This window comes from Amia ocellicauda, chromosome 7, assembly GCF_036373705.1.
Source record: "Amia ocellicauda isolate fAmiCal2 chromosome 7, fAmiCal2.hap1, whole genome shotgun sequence".
Lineage (NCBI taxonomy): Eukaryota > Metazoa > Chordata > Actinopteri > Amiiformes > Amiidae > Amia > Amia ocellicauda.
In genome coordinates, this window is record NC_089856.1 from 16,300,451 (window position 1) to 16,318,230 (window position 17,780).

A 17,780-nucleotide genomic window follows, 5' to 3' on the forward strand; every position below is an offset into this window, starting at 1 on the left:
TTTAAAGCACAGACCTGAATTGTAAAAACACTGAACTTCAAAGCTGTTTCCTGTCATATTTAACTCCTTTACCACAAGCCTAAATTTCTTAATTGGCAAGGTATATGAATTTGTGTATATATTTACCAAAGTAAGGTTGTATGATTCACAGTTAGATGGAGAGGACTTTTCCAATGTGGTCTAGACTGGATCAATTTCCATCTACCTACTGAATAGGAGGCTGTAATAACAGTACAGTACAATAGTGCAGTTACAATAGGGGTCTGTGCTGTAGTGACAGTGTATAATAGTGCTGTTACAATAATACAATAATTATTAAAGTCCCTTAAATCAATAAAAGCACGATGTCACAGAAATCATATTTAATAAACTTTAATTGATTTTGTTTCTTCAGATTCTGGTGTTTGAACAGTTTAAAGAGACAAGACCTACAGTTCACTCTGTCCGTCTCCTGTCTCTCCCTCTCGCTCTCAGAGGATATGCACTAATGCACTCTCAGTCTCTTCCTCTCACTCCCCTTCCCTCTCACACCCTCTCCAACTGTGAGATAATTACTTCTAGATTCTCTCTTCTCTATCTAGCTCTCACTCACTCACTCAATCTCTCACTGCTTGGATATATTTATTATCAGAGGATTCTCTCTTCTATATCACTCACTCTCTCCCTCCTGTAGATCTGACCAATACTTAGGTCTGCAAGATATCAATGTACTCCTGTTGCCGGAATTGCAGCACCCACAGTGCACAGGGGGCAGAGATCCAGTCACTGGAGCACAGCTGCAAGGCCTCATGGGAAATATAGTCCAATAAGAACACTTGCAGTCCTCCAAACCATAGCACAGAATAAAGTGGCTGCAGTACAGAACAGTGTAGCCATTCTGAGTCCAAGGGGAACTACAATTCCCATACTGCACTGGGGAATATACCCAATCATTGGCAATGGAGGCCCGTTGCAAGTTCTCATGGGAATAGTAATCTAAGCAATTATAATCATTTTCTGCTGTTTACAGAAATATGGGAGAATGAGAGAAAACAGGTCAACCAAATGACAAAAAACGATTATTACTATTATTATGAATTTGGACAGCACAATTGCTATATTGGCTAAAAAAAAAAAAACTAAAATACAGAATAAAAAAAAAAATTCTTATACTACTACAACAATAATAATACTAATAATAATAGGATCTTGGAGTGTTAAGACCTCTTGTGGCCATCTCCTGGTACGGCAGTCAACGAGACTCAGGCTGCTGCTGAGGAATCTAGAATGAGTCTGTACTGTACTATGATTGTACTGTGTACAGTGTGACTATACTGTACTGTGATTTTACTGTGTATAGTGTGAATGTACTGTACTGTGATTGTTCTGTGTTTAGTGTCTGTACTGTACTGTGATTCTACTGTGTATAGTGTGACTACTATAGCATCCAGTCAGTCCGTCTTACTGTACTGTAGTGTCCAGTGAGTCGGTGTTAATAAACTGTAGTGTCCAGTCAGCCAGTCAGTCAGTGTTAATGTACTGTAGTGTGCAGTCAGTCAGTCAGTGTGTCTGTACTGTATTACACCCCTCCCTCAGTAGTGCTGTGGTTTCTGGATGTCCCCAGTGTTCAGGCGGGGGCGGGGAAGGTCGCCGAACATCTCCGTGCCGTCGGTAACACTGAGGGTCAGTGCGCGCATGCTGGCCGCAATGTGGGCCAGGTCTGGACTGTCCTGCTGCAGAGAGAGAGAGGCAGGAAAAGAGAAACAGAGGGAAAGGAGAAGGGTGGGAGAAGGGAAGAGTGAGGATGGGGGATAAATAGAGGGGGGGAAAGAGTTCATAAAGAATACAGAACACAAATATACTGAAGTAAAAGCTCAGCTGCAGTTTACTTTAAAAAAAGAAGTGGCAGTTGAAGTTCAGTTAAAAACGGCAAAGTACTGTATAGCAAATATCCCAATCACCATGGAAACAAGTCAGACTGCAGAAAGCAGGGAGTATATATCAAACTTCCCTGAATTTATTAACAGCATTAAGGAATTAGATGTGATCACTCTGTTGGAGACATGGTGCCATGCATATGTGCCCACGCACTACCCCCTTGGCAGGGGAGTAATAGTGCACTATATTAAACTCTACACAGTCCAGCGTGGCAGGGAGTCTGGGGGGATTGTAATGTGGTACAGAGTGGAGCTGGCAAACTGGTTCAACAATAGGCATGTACATCCTTAATGGCAGGATCAGAGGGGACTCTTTAGGGAGGTTCACATATTGTCCAGCTCAGTGGACTAGTGTTGACTACACCCTCACTGACATGGACCCCTCCAAAAGGTACATTTTTACCTTCAAGAGTTCAGAACACATTACCGAACGATGGTTCGAAGCCATGTTGTTGCCAATTTGCATAATTTATCAATGATGTCACATTTGCTACTAGTATATAGATTTGAATGAATCTGAATTTACGTTTAAAATAAGTTCTCAAACAGTAATAATGTTTTTATTTATTTATTTTTACAAGCACATTTTTTGTAGCCTGTATAAGCACTACTCATAATAAACTGTATGCATGGTGACACGTTAACTTTAATGTGTATTGTATTAAATACAGATAAAGTGTCAGAAATAGTGAATCGGTGTAAAACCCTTGATGAATATACCCCGGTGAAATATTATTTATTTCTTAGCAGACGCCCTTGTCCAGAAATATACTGAAACTGCAAATACTAAAGACACCAGAACACAGTAACCTTAACATTTGGGTTAACTATAATAAAAAGACTCCCTTCTACAGTTCAGAGTTTATGTCAACATTATATATTGTTTGGTATATTATTATTATTATCAATTGCAAATGAATTTTCAGAGTTAGTACGCAGTACTAAACATGGGATCATCTCCAGTTATTACACTGCTTTCAGTTCTATGCAACTGACCCAAATAATGCAAAATAAACTTAAGTTGGTTAAATTATCCCGTAGACTGCTTGTTCCTCCTTTTTGGGGGGTCTTCTTTAGCAAAATAATTCCAAATAGCAGATGTTTTTCGATTTTTTTTGTTTTTGTTTTATGTTTACATTATATTGCACAACACTTTGCTGTAAAGATGGCAGATAAAGAAACCATAAAGCAGAATTTCAAAATGAACCACAGGCATGCTGGCAGGTAGGGGATAGTGCTCTTTCATAAGAAGAAGAAGAAAAAAAATATATACCGATTAGCCATAACATTATTACCACCTGCCTAATATTGTGTAGGTCCCCCTTTTGCCGCCAAAACAGCCCTGACCCATTGTGGCATGGACTCCACTAGACCTCTGAAGGTGTGCTGTGGTATCTGGCACCAAGACGTTAGCAGCAGATCCTTTAAGTCCTGTAAGTTGCGAGGTAGGGCCTCCATGGATCGGACTTGTTTGGCAAGCACATCCCACAGATGCTCGATTGGATTGAGATCTGGGGAATTTGGAGTCAACACCTTGAACTCGTGATTCATCAGACCAGGCCACCTTCTTCCATTGCTCCGTGGTCCAGTTCTGATGCTCATGTGCCCATTGTAGGCGCTTTCGGCAGTGGACAGGGGTCAGCATGGGCACCCTGACTGGTCTGTGGCTACACAGCCCCATACGCAACAAACTGCGATGCACTGTGTGTTCTGACAGCTTTCTATCAGAACCAGCATTAACTTTTTCAGCAATTTGAGCTACAGTAGCTCGTCTGTTGGATCGGACCACACGGTCCAGCCTTCGCTCCCCACGTGCATCAATGAGCCTTGGCCGCCCATGACCCTATCGCCAGTTCACCGCTTTTCCTTCCTTGGACCACTTTTGATAGGTACTGACCACTGCAGACCGGGAACACCCCACAAGAGCTGCAGTTTTGGAGATGCTCTGACCCAGTCGTCTAGCCATCACAATTTGGCCCTTGTCAAAGTTGTTCAGATCCTTACGCTTGCCCATTTTTCCTGCTTCTAACACATCAACTTTGAGGACAAAATGTTCACTTGCTGCCTAATATATCCCACCCACTGACAGGTGCCATGATAACGAGATTATCAGTGTTATTCACTTCACTTGTCAGTGGTCACAATGTTATGGCTGATCAGTGTTTATCAGTATAATTGTATATATTCAAAATACATTGTTTAAATTTATCCTGGTCCAATGCCTGCTGACACAAAAAGCCAATTGAGGGGCTTTTTATTATGGTTTTGAACTTTGTTATATCCATCAATGTTTATTTAATAATGGGCAGTATACAAATTAAATGTTTTAATTTAGGTAGGCTATGTGGGGTCATGGTTTAATATTGTAATGCTTGTGGGGGTTTCCAAGGAGTAGACCCAACCCATCATTGCAGGTGCAACAACAAATCGTATTATTAATTATTACTACAGTACACACAGGCCTCAGGGACTGAACACACTCACACACTGACTAGTTCTTCCACCTCCTTTAACCTTTTATCCCCACTGCATTGCCTATAAACCGTGGTACGCTACAGTATTCAAACATTGTCAATTTCTATTAACAAGAGAAAAAAAAGATGTGATTGTCACGTGACGAACCTTCAAAGGTCTGGAGACTGAATGACCATTCAAATCTTTGAATACAGCCCTACTCAACACATTCACTGTCAGGGAACAAACCCCCCTGTCAGACCACAGCCAAATCACTGTGTTCTTGAAAAGTAGAGGTCAAGCCAGCAACACACAGGCACAGCCCAGTAAGCTGTACAACCTTAAATCAATCACACAGATGGGCTCCTATCAACGCATAGGAATTTAACAAAGTAGGCCTAAATCAGTTCTAAAGAAATAACCAACATCATTATCAGCTCACAGTACCTACCTAATGTGACAGGACAAAATCTGTCCATTTAAATGATAAATCATAAACAAAAACACACACAGACATGGTTTGATGATGACTAAATTAATATGAACTAATTGAGTACAATTATCTAATGAAAAACAACATCAACCACAAGAGACAGACTTATGCCAGTGGTACTTCAAGACCCTAAAACATTACAAACACAGTAAAAAAGAAAAAACGGAAAACAAATACAAGAGAAATCACTTTGAAAACCTTCATAAAGATTTTCAACAAAAAGATCTAACAGATTAACAAATTGAAACCAGAGAAAATCTTAAATTACTTGAACAATCAAATAAAGATAAAAAAACACAAAAGATGTTACCAAATCATTGCACTACAGACCATATGTACACCCAAGACAAACATGTCCACCAAAACAATTAAGACAAAATCAACAACACGACACAGAAGTTCAGTTCCTGCTCTATGCAGATGACCTGGTGCTGCTAGAGCAATACTGTCAGACCTGGGCCCTGGCAGTTAACATGGAATAACACAAAAATAATGATCTTTCAAAAAAAGTCCAGATCTCAGGGAGACAAATATCACTTCATAATAGGCAATGCTACCCTAGAACAAACCTCAAAGTACACTTACCTAGGCCTGACTATCAGTGCATCAGGGGGCTGGCAGTGAATGCACTCAAGGAAAAAGACAAAAGAGCTTTCTATGAAGAGCTTTCTTCTAAGTTTTTAATTACATGCATCAAAGTGTTTCAGAATTATAATGACAGAAAAGGAAAGAAGACCGCAACACATTAATACATACACAGCCAGCTATTGCTATTTGTTTAGTATTTGCTGTAACTCGAACGCATAGTTATGTTTCTGAACGTAGACAGGCAGCCTGAGTGTGATTTGGAGAGGAAAAGTCAATCGTTTAGTCAAGCAGACTGTATAAATTAGCTCGCTAGATAGGTCTTATACATTTTGTATTTCGCTGTTGTGACCGGAAAACATTGCCACAAGGACACTAATGTGAAGGCATTTTCATTGCAGCTCACATTGCTAAACTGGCAATTGAAGGAAATGTATAAAAAATGTTGCAACTGTAATTCCAAAACATTCCTTTATAAAACAAACAGTCACAACCTTTATAGTTAATTTGAAATTGTGACAATAAAAAGTTGTGATAATGTCAGGAAACAATAACACGAGATGCGTGGGAGTTGACAGGTCTGCTGTTATTATTCCATTTCCATACGTCTTCTAATGTATTTTTTTTTTAATAAATATTTATTTAACAAAAGTTGTTGTGTTAGATAAGTATTCATCAATTGCATCAATTACAACGTATTAATTTATAGGGAAAAGATTTGCGTAGCGGAGATTCTGCTGAAGAGAAACGTGCGGTTTGTTTACATTGCGTCTTTGCTGGTGTGCATGGTATTGACCAATGGAAAGGACATCACTGTCTGTCATCATTACTAGAGATTATATATTTTTTACCCAACCACAGACCGTGACTCTATGAATATCTAGCCAATACAATGAAATCCTTTTAATGACGTGCAGAAACCCACAGAAGGGAGTAGCACTGAAGAGGAAGAGGAGTATGAAGAGCAATAATGTGTCATCATATAACACCCCTTCTCATGTGTAAGTTTAGTGTGTTTATACAGATCCCCATTAGCTGCCATGTTATTGAATATGTAATTGATTAATTTGAAAAAGATGCTCCCGCACAGTCTCTACTAGCAAGTGCTATAATTCAATAGAATGCAATGTCTTGATCAAAGACCTTATAACACTTGCAAGTAGCAACTGTGTGGGAGCATGTTTTTTCTATCCAGATTGTTTTCCCTCATACACACCTGTCTAGTCTATACAGGTGTGCAATTAGCTTTTGTTATAGTGATTGATTAATTACCTGAATAAATGGCACGTTTTAACATGTTCACCACACATTTACGCACCCTCATGCATTTTTGGTGATGTTTGCCTTTGGCTGGTAAAAATACCAAGTGGCTGGTAAGTTTTTTCCTTCTATCAGACACAGTGGCTAGTGGCCAAAAAAGTTAATTTTATCTCCTGGTAGTGAGGTATGGGATCTACTCAGTCAACAGGACTACACTAAATGGGACAAACACCCAATCGAAACCCTGCACACTATAAAAAGATAGCACTGCAGGTGCCAAGGATCACACCAAATCACATATACTGGGCCATTACCCAACTCTAATAAACAGCACAATAAAGAGCACTCAAACATTGCATTCACCTAAAGAAAAGTGAGTCACTCCTGTATAAGAAAATAACAACATAAGAAGAAGAACATAAGAAAGTTTACAAACGAGAGGAGGCCATTCGACCCATCGTGCTCGTTTGGTGTCCATTAATAACTGAGTGATCCAAGGATCCTATCCAGTTTATTTTTAAATGTTCCCAAACTTTCAGCTTCTACCACATTGCTGGGGAGTTTGTTTCAGACCTGGAATAAGTCTGGTTGCTATCCTCTGAACTGCCTCTAGAGCAGCGATATCATTCTTGAAGTGTGGAGGCCAGAACTGTACACAGTATTCCAGATGAGGTCTAACTAGTGCATTGTACAGTCTTAACATTACTTACCTTTTTTTAAAATCTACAATTTTGACAATATACCCTAACATTCTGTTTGCCTTTTTTATTGCTTCCCCACATTGTTTGAATGGAGAAAGTGAGGAGTCCACATGGACTCATAGGTCTTTCTCATGTGTTACTTCATCTAGTTCTATTCATCCTATAGTGTAATTATAGTGGATATTTTTGTTACCTGCATGTAATACCTTGCACTTGTCCACATTGAATTTCATGTGCCATGTATTGGCCCACAACTGAATATTATCTAAGTCCCTTTGAATAGCCTGTGCTGCCGAGATTGTATTGCTGAGCCACCTATTTTGGCATCATCTGCAAATTTGACAAGTTTGCTAACTATCCCAGAGTCCAGATCATTAACATAGATTAAAGCAAAGGCCCTAGTACTGATCCCTGTGGAACTCCACTAACAACCTCACTCCAGTTAGAAGCAACTCCTCTAATCGACACCCTCTATTTCCTATACATCAACCAGTTCAAAATACATCTACTTACATTACCCTGAATGCCTACATCTTCCAATTTGAGTATCAGTCTTTGGTGTGGAACCTTATCAAAAGCTTTTTGAAAATCTAAGTATATCATATCATATGCTTTCACATGATCTACAGCTGCAGTTGCAGTTGCATGTTCAAACAACTCCAACAATTAAGTAAGGCATGATCTGCCTCGTCTAAACCCATGTTGACTATCTCCAAGAATATGGTTTTCATTAAGATGCTCCTCTATTTTCTGTCTAATCATTTTTTCCAACATTTTACAGGTGATGCAGGTGAGACTGATTGGTCTGTAATTTCCTGGCTCAGTTTTGTCCCCTTTCTTGTGGATTGGTATGACATTTGCTGTCTTCCAGTTGGCACATACCCTGTTCTAAGTGTCATTTGGAATAATCGAGTTAGCAGCCTATAAATCATTTCCCTAATTTATTTAATTACTGTTGGAAATGTACCATCTGGCCCAGGTGATTTGTTTGTTTTTAATTCTGCTAGTCCCTTTAGTACCTCCTCCTCATTTATCCTGATCTCTCTTAGGATTTGATTGGATTGATTGTTAACCTGTGGCATGTTATCTGTTTTCACTTCCTCCTTTATTGACCTCTTGCTGTTGTAGTATTGAAAAAAGCTATTTGCCTTAGCTTTAGCTCCAGGAGCTATGTTTCTTTCTATTTCCCTCTTTGCTTTCCTGATCCCTTTCTTAAGGTCTCTTTGCAGCTCAACATATCCTATGTATTTTGTTTTGTCTCCATCCCTTTTGTATGTGCTATACAACATTTTCTTTCTCTTGATATTTTTTTGCATACTTCTATTAAACCATTTTGGTACAAATTGCTCCTGAGCCTCAAGTAGTATATTCTTAAAATATACCCATCAATTTTCAACTGAATCTGTATACAGTGTGCTCCAGTCTACCTCTTCTAAATGCCACCTCATACCTTCAAGGTTTGCTTTTCTAAAATTGTAGACCATTGTTTTAGACTTGGTCCTTGTTTTTTGAAACAATGCCTCAAAGCTAACCATATTGTGATCGCAGTTTGCCAATGCTTCTCTAACTAGTGTCCCTCTGACTCTATCTTGGTCATTTGAAAATATCAAGTCAATGCATGCACTCTCCCTGATTGGTTCTCTGACAAATTGAGTTAGAAAGCAGTCATTTACCATCTCAAACATTTCTATTTCTGCTTCTGTAGTCCCAACTGGGCTTTCCCAGTCTATGTTTGGGAAATTGAAATCCCCCATTATAACAGCCACATCCTTGCTATATGCAGTCTGGATTACACTGTACAATGCAACATCTTGCTGAATATCCGAGTTGGGTGGCCTGTAACACACTCCTACCGCTAATCGTGTGGATTTTTATTCAAAAGTTTGACCCACAAAGATTCTGTTCTGTTACTGGGATCTAATTTGAGTTATTCTGCTTCAATGTCATTTTTCACATATAATACTACCCCACCACCTCTTCGATTTTGCCTGTCTCTCCTAAACTCTGTGTATCCTTTCAACTTGTATTCATCCACATCATTTTCTGTAAGCCATGTTTATGTCACTCCTACAACATCATAGTCACATACCAGCACTGTGGCTTCTAGGTCTAACATCTTGTTCCTTATACTCCTGGCATTGAGGTACAAACATTTCAGGACTTTCTTATTAGCAGTTTCCCTTTGTTTTCTTTCCTTAGTGGAACATCTCCCATTGTCAGAGCTCCCTGCCCCCCTGGTCCCTAGTTTAAAAGATTCTCAATTACTCTGTACATATGCTCTCCCAATGCATTAGTCCCCCTTCTGTTTAGATGTAGACTGTCCAGTTTGTACAGGTCCCATCTATCCCTAAATAAAGACCAATGCTCCATAAACCTAAATCCCTCTTCCCTACACCAAGATTTCAACCACGTGTTGTACTTTCTAATCTCAGACTGTCTCCCTGGCCATGCACGTGGTACCGGAAGTATTTCAAATAAAACTACCGTGGAGGTTCTGCCGTTTAGTTTTGTTCCTAACTCTTTAAATTTGCCTTGCAGAACCTCTGTCCTACCTTTTCCCATGTCATTGGTTCCAATGTGGACCATGACCATTGGATTCCCCCCGGCTTTGGCCAGTAGCCCATCTACTAGTTTAGGGAGATTTGCAACCTGATCACCAGGCAGGCAAGATACCATGCGGGTCTCCTTATCACTAGAACACACTGTGTGATCTACACCTCTAAGAATTGAATCTCCTACTATAACTACCTCCCCCTTCTGGGGGTGGGGAGTGGGCACCATGGTGCTCTGGTGCTCAACTGCCCTCCCATCCACCCTCTGAGCTGTCACTGTCCAACTCAGTGTCCAGCAGTTGGAACCTGTTGGGCAATTCTAGCTCTTGGGGCGTCTCTATGGGTTGTGCGCGCCCTTTTCTGCGGTTATGACCTATTGTAACCCAGCAGTTCTGTCCGCTTTCCCGCTCTACAGTCTCAACTCTCCTAGGCTTTGGCGTGCACACCATCTCTCTCATAGGCTGATTGACTAATTCTTCTATATCACTAATAAAGCGCAGATCTACAAGATGAGCCTCAAGATCACAAACCTTGATCTCTAGGATTTCAACCTGCTGACAACGTTCACAAATTATGAAACCTTCTTGGAGGAGTTCATCCAGGAAGCCAATCATTCTGCAAACCTGACACTATAGTGGCCAAATGCTTCTAAATGTTAGTTGTTGGTTTTTTTCCCCTAAGTTCCTTGGTTCCTGTTGCCTAGTCGACTGCTTAACTTTTTGTCACTGAGAAACAGTGCAGCTCTTTCTTAACAGCTGCTTTAAGTAGCTTTTGTCGACCTTCCCCCAGTTCACACCTAGCTGGCCCCACCTGGCTCCTCCTGCAACAGAATTCCTGCTATTCCTTGACAAATCTCCTTTCTACAACCTATTTACTTTCTCCAACTCAGCAGCTGAACTGAATTGGCTTCAATTTAGGCAAAATACAGACAATGCTAACTTCAATTAAGGCAAACTTAAAACAAAATGAGCAATGCTAAGACTGGTCTGAAACTAGTAAAACAACAAGATGGCTGCCTCTCACCTGTACTCTCCTGTCTCTGTCTGTGGCAGCTTGTAAATACTTCTGTTTAACTCTTGGTCTGCCAAACCCAAGAGCTCAGCCCTGAAGAGTGTCCCGAGTCACCAGGCCCTGAAGCTCACAGCACTGACCCCCACTAATACTCAGGGCTGTTTTAATATTTTCTGAGGCCCTGGGCTACCAACCTCGCCATTGAACCATGACAACCTGCCAGCTACTATATATATATATATATAACCACTATTGTCTAGTTCCACGGTAAAGATGCAAAGACACATCATTACACATTGCAAGCAAAATGGACGGGATACATGACACTCATTATTCAGTTGTGGTATTGACATACAGCAAGCAATAGTAGTCTGCGCACTAAATCAAGCAGCGAGAGAGAGAGTGTGTGTGTGTGTGTGTGTGTGTGTGTGTGTGTGGGTGTGGCTGTGGGCATATGCATATCAAGCAGCCAGAGAGAACATCAGTGCAGTAATCTGTTGTTACTGCAGATTAGGGATCGGCCGATTATCAGCCTGGCCGATTACTGGATCCGATATTTATAATTTTTCCAATCGGAATCGTTCATTTATCTGATATGATTGCCGATAAGATAGGCCTACTTTTTTTAAATGCGCTGCACTGGCTCAGATGCAGCCGCATTCCTCAGAAAGGTTTCTGCATCTAGTCTGGCTCAATGTCCCACCCGCAGTGTTATCAGATTGGTTATAGCTCACAAGAAAATAGCCAATCAACACTGTATGTCATATTTATGAGAGAGATGTGGGAAAAAGGAAAGCAGAGATATGCATGGCTGAGACTGTTTTCTCAAAGGTAAGCATGCTGAAGTTGCAGTGAACATCACAATAATCAATGCTGAAGTATCAACAAACATTACAATGTTATCTATTGCTATGAAGACAATACCCAGTAAATGTTTTTTGTGGACTAACGGTACTCCACTGAAACTAATGTTTTGGTGTAGCCTACTAGCAAAAAAAAAAAAAAAAGACATTGGAAAGTGATTTTTCAGGACCCCGTTTAATAGGGCAAACATGATGAGGGATTTATTTCAATGGAGATGGAGTGCCTGCATATAACGCGCTTTGTTGTAGTAAAAAATATCTAACATTAATGTTTGAGTTTATGCAATGATATTTTTGTGTAACGAATCAACGACGTCAGTGCTAATGCAACTAGACAGCTAGCATTCTTAGTATGGTAACAAATACTATATGACAGATTACTCACACCATTTGAGCTATTGAGTTAATTATTTTTATCTATGTAAAATTTCATTTCAGTTTATAAGAAATGCTGCTACAAGCTCCCTGCACTTTATTTTTCAAAATATGTTTTAATGTTTTGTTTTCTAGTATTTAAACATATTTTTAAACACATTAAAAGGAAGTTTTGAGTTCGCGTTTGTACTACAAAAGATTCAGAAGTGAGTAATTTTGAGATTTACGATTATACTGTATTTACATTATTACATGATTATACTGTAAATCTCAAAAAACTACTCACTTCTAAATCTTTTGTAGTGATTTTTGTATTACTTAAGTATACACTCACCTAAAGGATTATTAGGAACACCTGTTCAATTTCTCATTAATGCAATTATCTAACCAACCAATCACATGGCAGTTGCTTCAATGCATTTAGGGGTGTGGTCCTGGTCAAGACAATCTCCTGAACTCCAAACTGAATGTCTGAATGGGAAAGAAAGGTGATTTAAGCAATTTTGAGCGTGGCATGGTTGTTGGTGCCAGACGGGCCGGTCTGAGTATTTCACAATCTGCTCAATTACTGGGATTTTCACGCAAAACCATTTCTAGGGTTTACAAAGAATGGTGTGAAAAGGGAAAAACATCCAGTATGCGGCAGTCCTGTGGGCGAAAATGCCTTGTTGATGCTAGAGGTCAGAGGAGAACGGGCCGACTGATTCAAGCTGATAGAAGAGCAACTTTGACTGAAATAACCACTCGTTACAACCGAGGTATGCAGCAAAGCATTTGTGAAGCCACAACACGTACAACCTTGAGGCGGATGGGCTACAACAGCAGAAGACCCCACCGGGTACCACTCATCTCCACTACAAATAGGAAAAAGAGGCTACAATTTGCACAAGCTCACCAAAATTGGACAGTTGAAGACTGGAAAAATGTTGCCTGGTCTGATGAGTCTCGATTTCTGTTGAGACATTCAGATGGTAGAGTCAGAATTTGGCGTAAACAGAATGAGAACATGGATCCATCATGCCTTGTTACCACTGTGCAGGCTGGTGGTGGTGGTGTAATGGTGTGGGGGATGTTTTCTTGGCACACTTTAGGCCCCTTAGTGCCAATTGGGCATCGTTTAAATGCCACGGCCTACCTGAGCATTGTTTCTGACCATGTCCATCCCTTTATGACCACCATGTACCCATCCTCTGATGGCTACTTCCAGCAGGATAATGCACCATGTCACAAAGGTCGAATCATTTCAAATTGGTTTCTTGAACATGACAATGAGTTCACTGTACTAAACTGGCCCCCACAGTCACCAGATCTCAACCCAATAGAGCATCTTTGGGATGTGGTGGAACGGGAGCTTCGTGCCCTGGATGTGCATCCCACAAATCTCCATCAACTGCAAGATGCTATCCTATCAATATGGGCCAACATTTCTAAAGAATGCTTTCAGCACCTTGTTGAATCAATGCCACGTAGAATTAAGGCATTTCTGAAGGCGAAAGGGGGTCAAACACAGTATTAGTATGGTGTTCCTAATAATCCTTTAGGTGAGTGTACATGTTAATTTGGATTCATACGTTGTTTTTTTTCTGACTTTATGTGAACGAAAAAACTGAAATTAGCCCATTTTCTCATTGGATACTTAACACTTTCACTGTCCTGGTCACAAAAGCATAACCGCAGGGTGCACATTGAATGACACACTTGAAAAATACAAAATAAATACAATTAGAGAACATAAAATTTCCATTGACAGCAAGACTGGCTGAGGCCCCCTGGAGGCTGAGGCCCGGGGCTTCAGACCATATAGCATATTGGGATAGCCCACCCCTGCTAATACAAACCAGTTTCCGGTCAGCACTGCTTGCCAGATTAAAGAGATTGGGTGCCCTTTCAAGGGTACCAGAGGGGTTTGTCAGCTTAAGGGGTTATATTTTGTTAAAAATATTCCATGATTTATTTTTAATCTCCAATTCTTTATTTGTTCTATGCTTTAATTTAAAAGTACACCAAGACATTAAACTGCGTAAATTTAAATAAAAACTGGAAAAATTGAGGTGTTCTAAAACTTTTGACCGGTAGTGTATATATATTGAATATATCAGATTTTTTAAATTAATTTTGTTATTTAAATTTAATTTTATTATAATTATTTTTGTGTGTACATATAACATTCTTGTTATGCAGTTTTATTTTATGGTCAGTGTAAAACTGCTTTGGCAACATTGCTCCTGTTTTAATTTTAATCTGCATTTGAGACAGAGAAAGACAGTGTGAGTGACACACAGAGACAGAGAGAAAGGGAGGGGAGCAGTAAGGACTCACTCTCTCGGCGCTGTGGCTGTCTCCCTGAGGGGGGTGTCCCCCCCTGAAACCCCAGACGGGCACAGAGACGGGTAGGGAACGGGCAAGTGAGGGGGGGCGGGGGCAGCGTGACGAGAACGAGGTTGTCCCCACGGCAATGCTGCGCTGGAGGGGCGGGGGGGGTGCTTCCTCACTGAGAGATCCTGAGAGAGAGAATTAGAATTATTACAATGTCTGACTTCACACCGACTGACTGACTGACTGACACACAGACTGACACACTAACCATCAGTGCTCTCCTCCTCTCCGTCCGACTCTCCAAATGGCTCACAGTCCCGAGAGAGAGAGTCCTCATCCATAGAGAACACACCTGAAAGAGAGAGAGGGAGGGAGTAAGTCCAGAGACAGTTCCTGAGCCAGTACAGACAGCTGTCTGTCACAGCTGTCACAGTGGAATCCCAAAGAGGAGAGAGTGTGTGGGCAGTGTGAGCGGGGGGTAGTGGTAGCATCCTGCTCAGCAAAGTTTGGACAACAGCCTTGCCGCCTTGCTGGTTGAGGACACAGACATTTTTAGTAAAATAGATGTTAAGATGTAAAACTATAATTCCTGTTTTTATTGTTCCCATTGCTCTGTTCCTAACCACTGGGCCTGTTTGTCACTGCTGTACGTAACACTGATGTCACTCAGTCCAGCCAATAAACATTTTTTTAATTGAATTTGACTTTACCTTGAGAGACACACACAGACATGCTCTCACCTGCGGTCTCATTTAAATTCCCTCTTCGTCTCGCCATCTCATCCTCCTCCTGTTCCTCTTCTTCCTCCTCCTCCTCCTCCTCCAGCTCCACTTCCTCTTCCTCCTCCTCCTCCTCTACTCTTTCTTCTCCTCCCTCTGGCCTCTCCCTCACTCCCTCGTTCATCTCCAGATCCCCCCTCTCTTTCCCCCCCCTCCCTTTCAGCCCGCCAATGAGGAGGCCAGGGCTGTAGATTGACGGGTAGCTCTGTGAATAGAGGCGCGAGCCAGGGCTGGTCCCGCCCCCTTCCACTGTCACACACTGAGACTGGGCCTGAATGAAGGAGACAGGTAGAGAACTAGTCTTTTATTATGACAGGAAAACAAAAAGAGACACAGACACATACAGACAGAAAGACCACCCCACAAACACATTCATACACATAACACTAATAAATACACAAACTCACACGTATTCACAAACACATTCATAAAGACACACACACTCACAGTCTGTGTGTCCGCCTGCTTTGCCGTCTGTCTGTGGGCAGTGAGGAGGGAGGTGGAATGAAGCACGGCGATGTCATCCAGGTATCGTAGTGATGACTCCGCCAGTGCACCCCGTCCCCACACGTGATACGTGAACTCTGGTCTTGGCACCTCCCCCTTCCCATCCCCCTGTCCCATGCCTTTCCCTGGCTCTGCCAGACGGAACTTCTTCCTGGCCAGAATCAGGGCCATCTCACACCCTGAGACCTGGCTGTACCTCTCCGCCGCAGAGACTAGGGCCCCCCAGCTGTCTTTGTGGTTGTCAGGGATATCCGGCTCGTCCCTGGTCAAGGTCGCCATGACAATGGAGGAGCTTGTAGTGCCTAGTCAGTGCTTAATTGGGGACAGGATGATTTTGTTGTTTTCTTCTTAATTGGGGTGTGTATGGGGACAGGATGATTTTGTTGTTTTCGTCTTAATTGGGGTGTGTAAATAGTGTATTTGTCAGTGTATCAGATGTCTCATCTGATTCTCTCTGTCAGTGTCTCAGTCTCTCTCTCTGTCTATCTCCCTCTCCCTCTCTTTGGTCAAATGTTTTCCTGTCGTCTGTTAGGTCTCTCTCCTTCAATCCATCACACTTTCATTTTCTTTTGGTCCCTTGCTTTCCTGGCTACGTCTCTTTGGCTTGTATTCTATTGTTCCCTCTCTCTCTGTCAATCAGTGTGAATGTACTGTAGTGTCCAGTCAGTTTATTATCCCTACTCCTCTCTCACTCTGTCTCTTATTAATTACTTAGTCAGGAAAGGTGATTGGTCTGTGTGGGGAAAATGGGTCTAATTAGTGAATTGGTTGGTAAGAAAAGGGTGGGTGTTAACGAGCCTGACCTCGTTAGGAGCAGGGGAGCCGTGAGACTGAGGCAGGTAGGACAGATGGACAAAACAGCATCTCTGTGGACATCACCTACAGAAAGAAAAAACAAATTGGTAGAGAGGAGGTGAGGGGGATAGATAGGGAAAGGGAGAGAAAGAGATACTTTACAGAGAGAGACAGAGATATGGAAAGACAGAAGGAGATGGAGAACTAAAGATAGATTGTTCCATTCAAACAATCAAGAGTTCAGTGTACTGTAGTACAGTATCATTCAGTGTAGTGCAGTACAATTCTGTGTAGTGTACCATAATGTAGTGTACTGTAGTAAAGTGTAGTCTACCGTATTGTAGTACAGTGTAGTGTAGTAACGTGTAGTGCAGTTTGGTTGTGTATTGTAATGCCGAGTCTGATTGTTGATTGATTGATTAGTACAATCTATCGTTACTTTACTGTACTGTCGCAGTCTCTCTCTCTCTCTCTCTCTCTCAACACTTCGTGGCTCAGGTCGGATAGAGTGCACCCTCCTGTCTCTGACAGTCTCTATGTAGAAGAAAGAAAACGACGTCATTTTTAAAATCTCACCTCTTCTCGTTCTGTCTTTGCTTCGTCTCGACTTTTCTTTCCTAAACTTGCGTTTTTTTTTTAAGTTCTCTTTCTCTTTTTCTAATTCTCTCTCCACGTTCCGTGTTTACAGTTACGACTCCTCCACACACGAGTGCGCACGGCATACGTGCTCGTTCTTACATATCCCATCTGTCTGTGTCACCCGCACGCACGCATGAGCGTAGAAAACGACGCGCGCGTTCATGTGGCATAAACACCAAACCCAGAACTTTGCTCCTGTGTTGATACTCATAATACTTATAATCATAATATATAATCAATTGTTTATTATTATTGCATATATACAGTATAGTCAGTGTGTGTACCCCAGGTGTAAATATACAGTGCACTCAGAGTGTGTACTCCAGTATATATGCAGTAAAGTACAGTCAGTGTGTGTACTGCTGGTGTATATATACAGTACACTCAGTGTGTTTACACCAGGTGTGCAAATATACAGTACAGTTCAAAGTACAGTATTGTGGCTCAAATCAGTCTGTTTATAACTTTACCAAGATGGCGGCTGAGTTCTACACCCTTCACCCAGCCCCCCTCCTCTCCGTGTTGCTGTCGCTC

At 41.4% G+C, this 17,780-nt stretch overlaps 1 protein-coding gene across 2 annotated transcripts; it reads right to left on the bottom strand.

The window, feature by feature from the left end:
• Window positions 1-356: 356 nt before the first annotated feature.
• On the bottom strand, window positions 357-17,345 carry akt1s1 (AKT1 substrate 1 (proline-rich)). 2 transcript variants are annotated; one of them, XM_066708743.1, is made up of 6 exons: window positions 17,184-17,345; window positions 15,753-16,691; window positions 15,267-15,576; window positions 14,795-14,878; window positions 14,530-14,711; window positions 357-1,709 (listed from the first exon to the last, which is right to left on the bottom strand). In XM_066708743.1, the coding sequence occupies exons 2-6, from the start codon at window positions 16,089-16,091 to the stop codon at window positions 1,572-1,574; spliced, it is 1,053 nt and encodes a 350-aa protein (XP_066564840.1). In that variant the 5' UTR covers window positions 16,092-16,691; window positions 17,184-17,345; the 3' UTR covers window positions 357-1,571. The 2 variants fall into 2 exon arrangements, with proteins under 2 accessions (XP_066564840.1, XP_066564839.1); XM_066708742.1 differs by having other exon boundaries at window positions 357-1,712.
• Between the last annotated feature and the right edge of the window lie 435 nt (window positions 17,346-17,780).

Bases quoted from the DNA above. Each gene is read 5' to 3' on its own strand.
- akt1s1 (XM_066708742.1), bottom strand. From the start codon at position 16,091: ATGGCGACCTTGACCAGGGACGAGCCGGATATCCCTGACAACCACAAA. The intron at 14,879-15,266 runs GTGAGAGCATGT...TCTCTCTTTCAG, and splicing joins GAATTTAAATGAGACCGCAG to GTGTGTTCTCTATGGATGAG. The intron at 14,712-14,794 runs GTTAGTGTGTCA...TCTCTCTCTCAG, and splicing joins AGAGGAGGAGAGCACTGATG to GATCTCTCAGTGAGGAAGCA.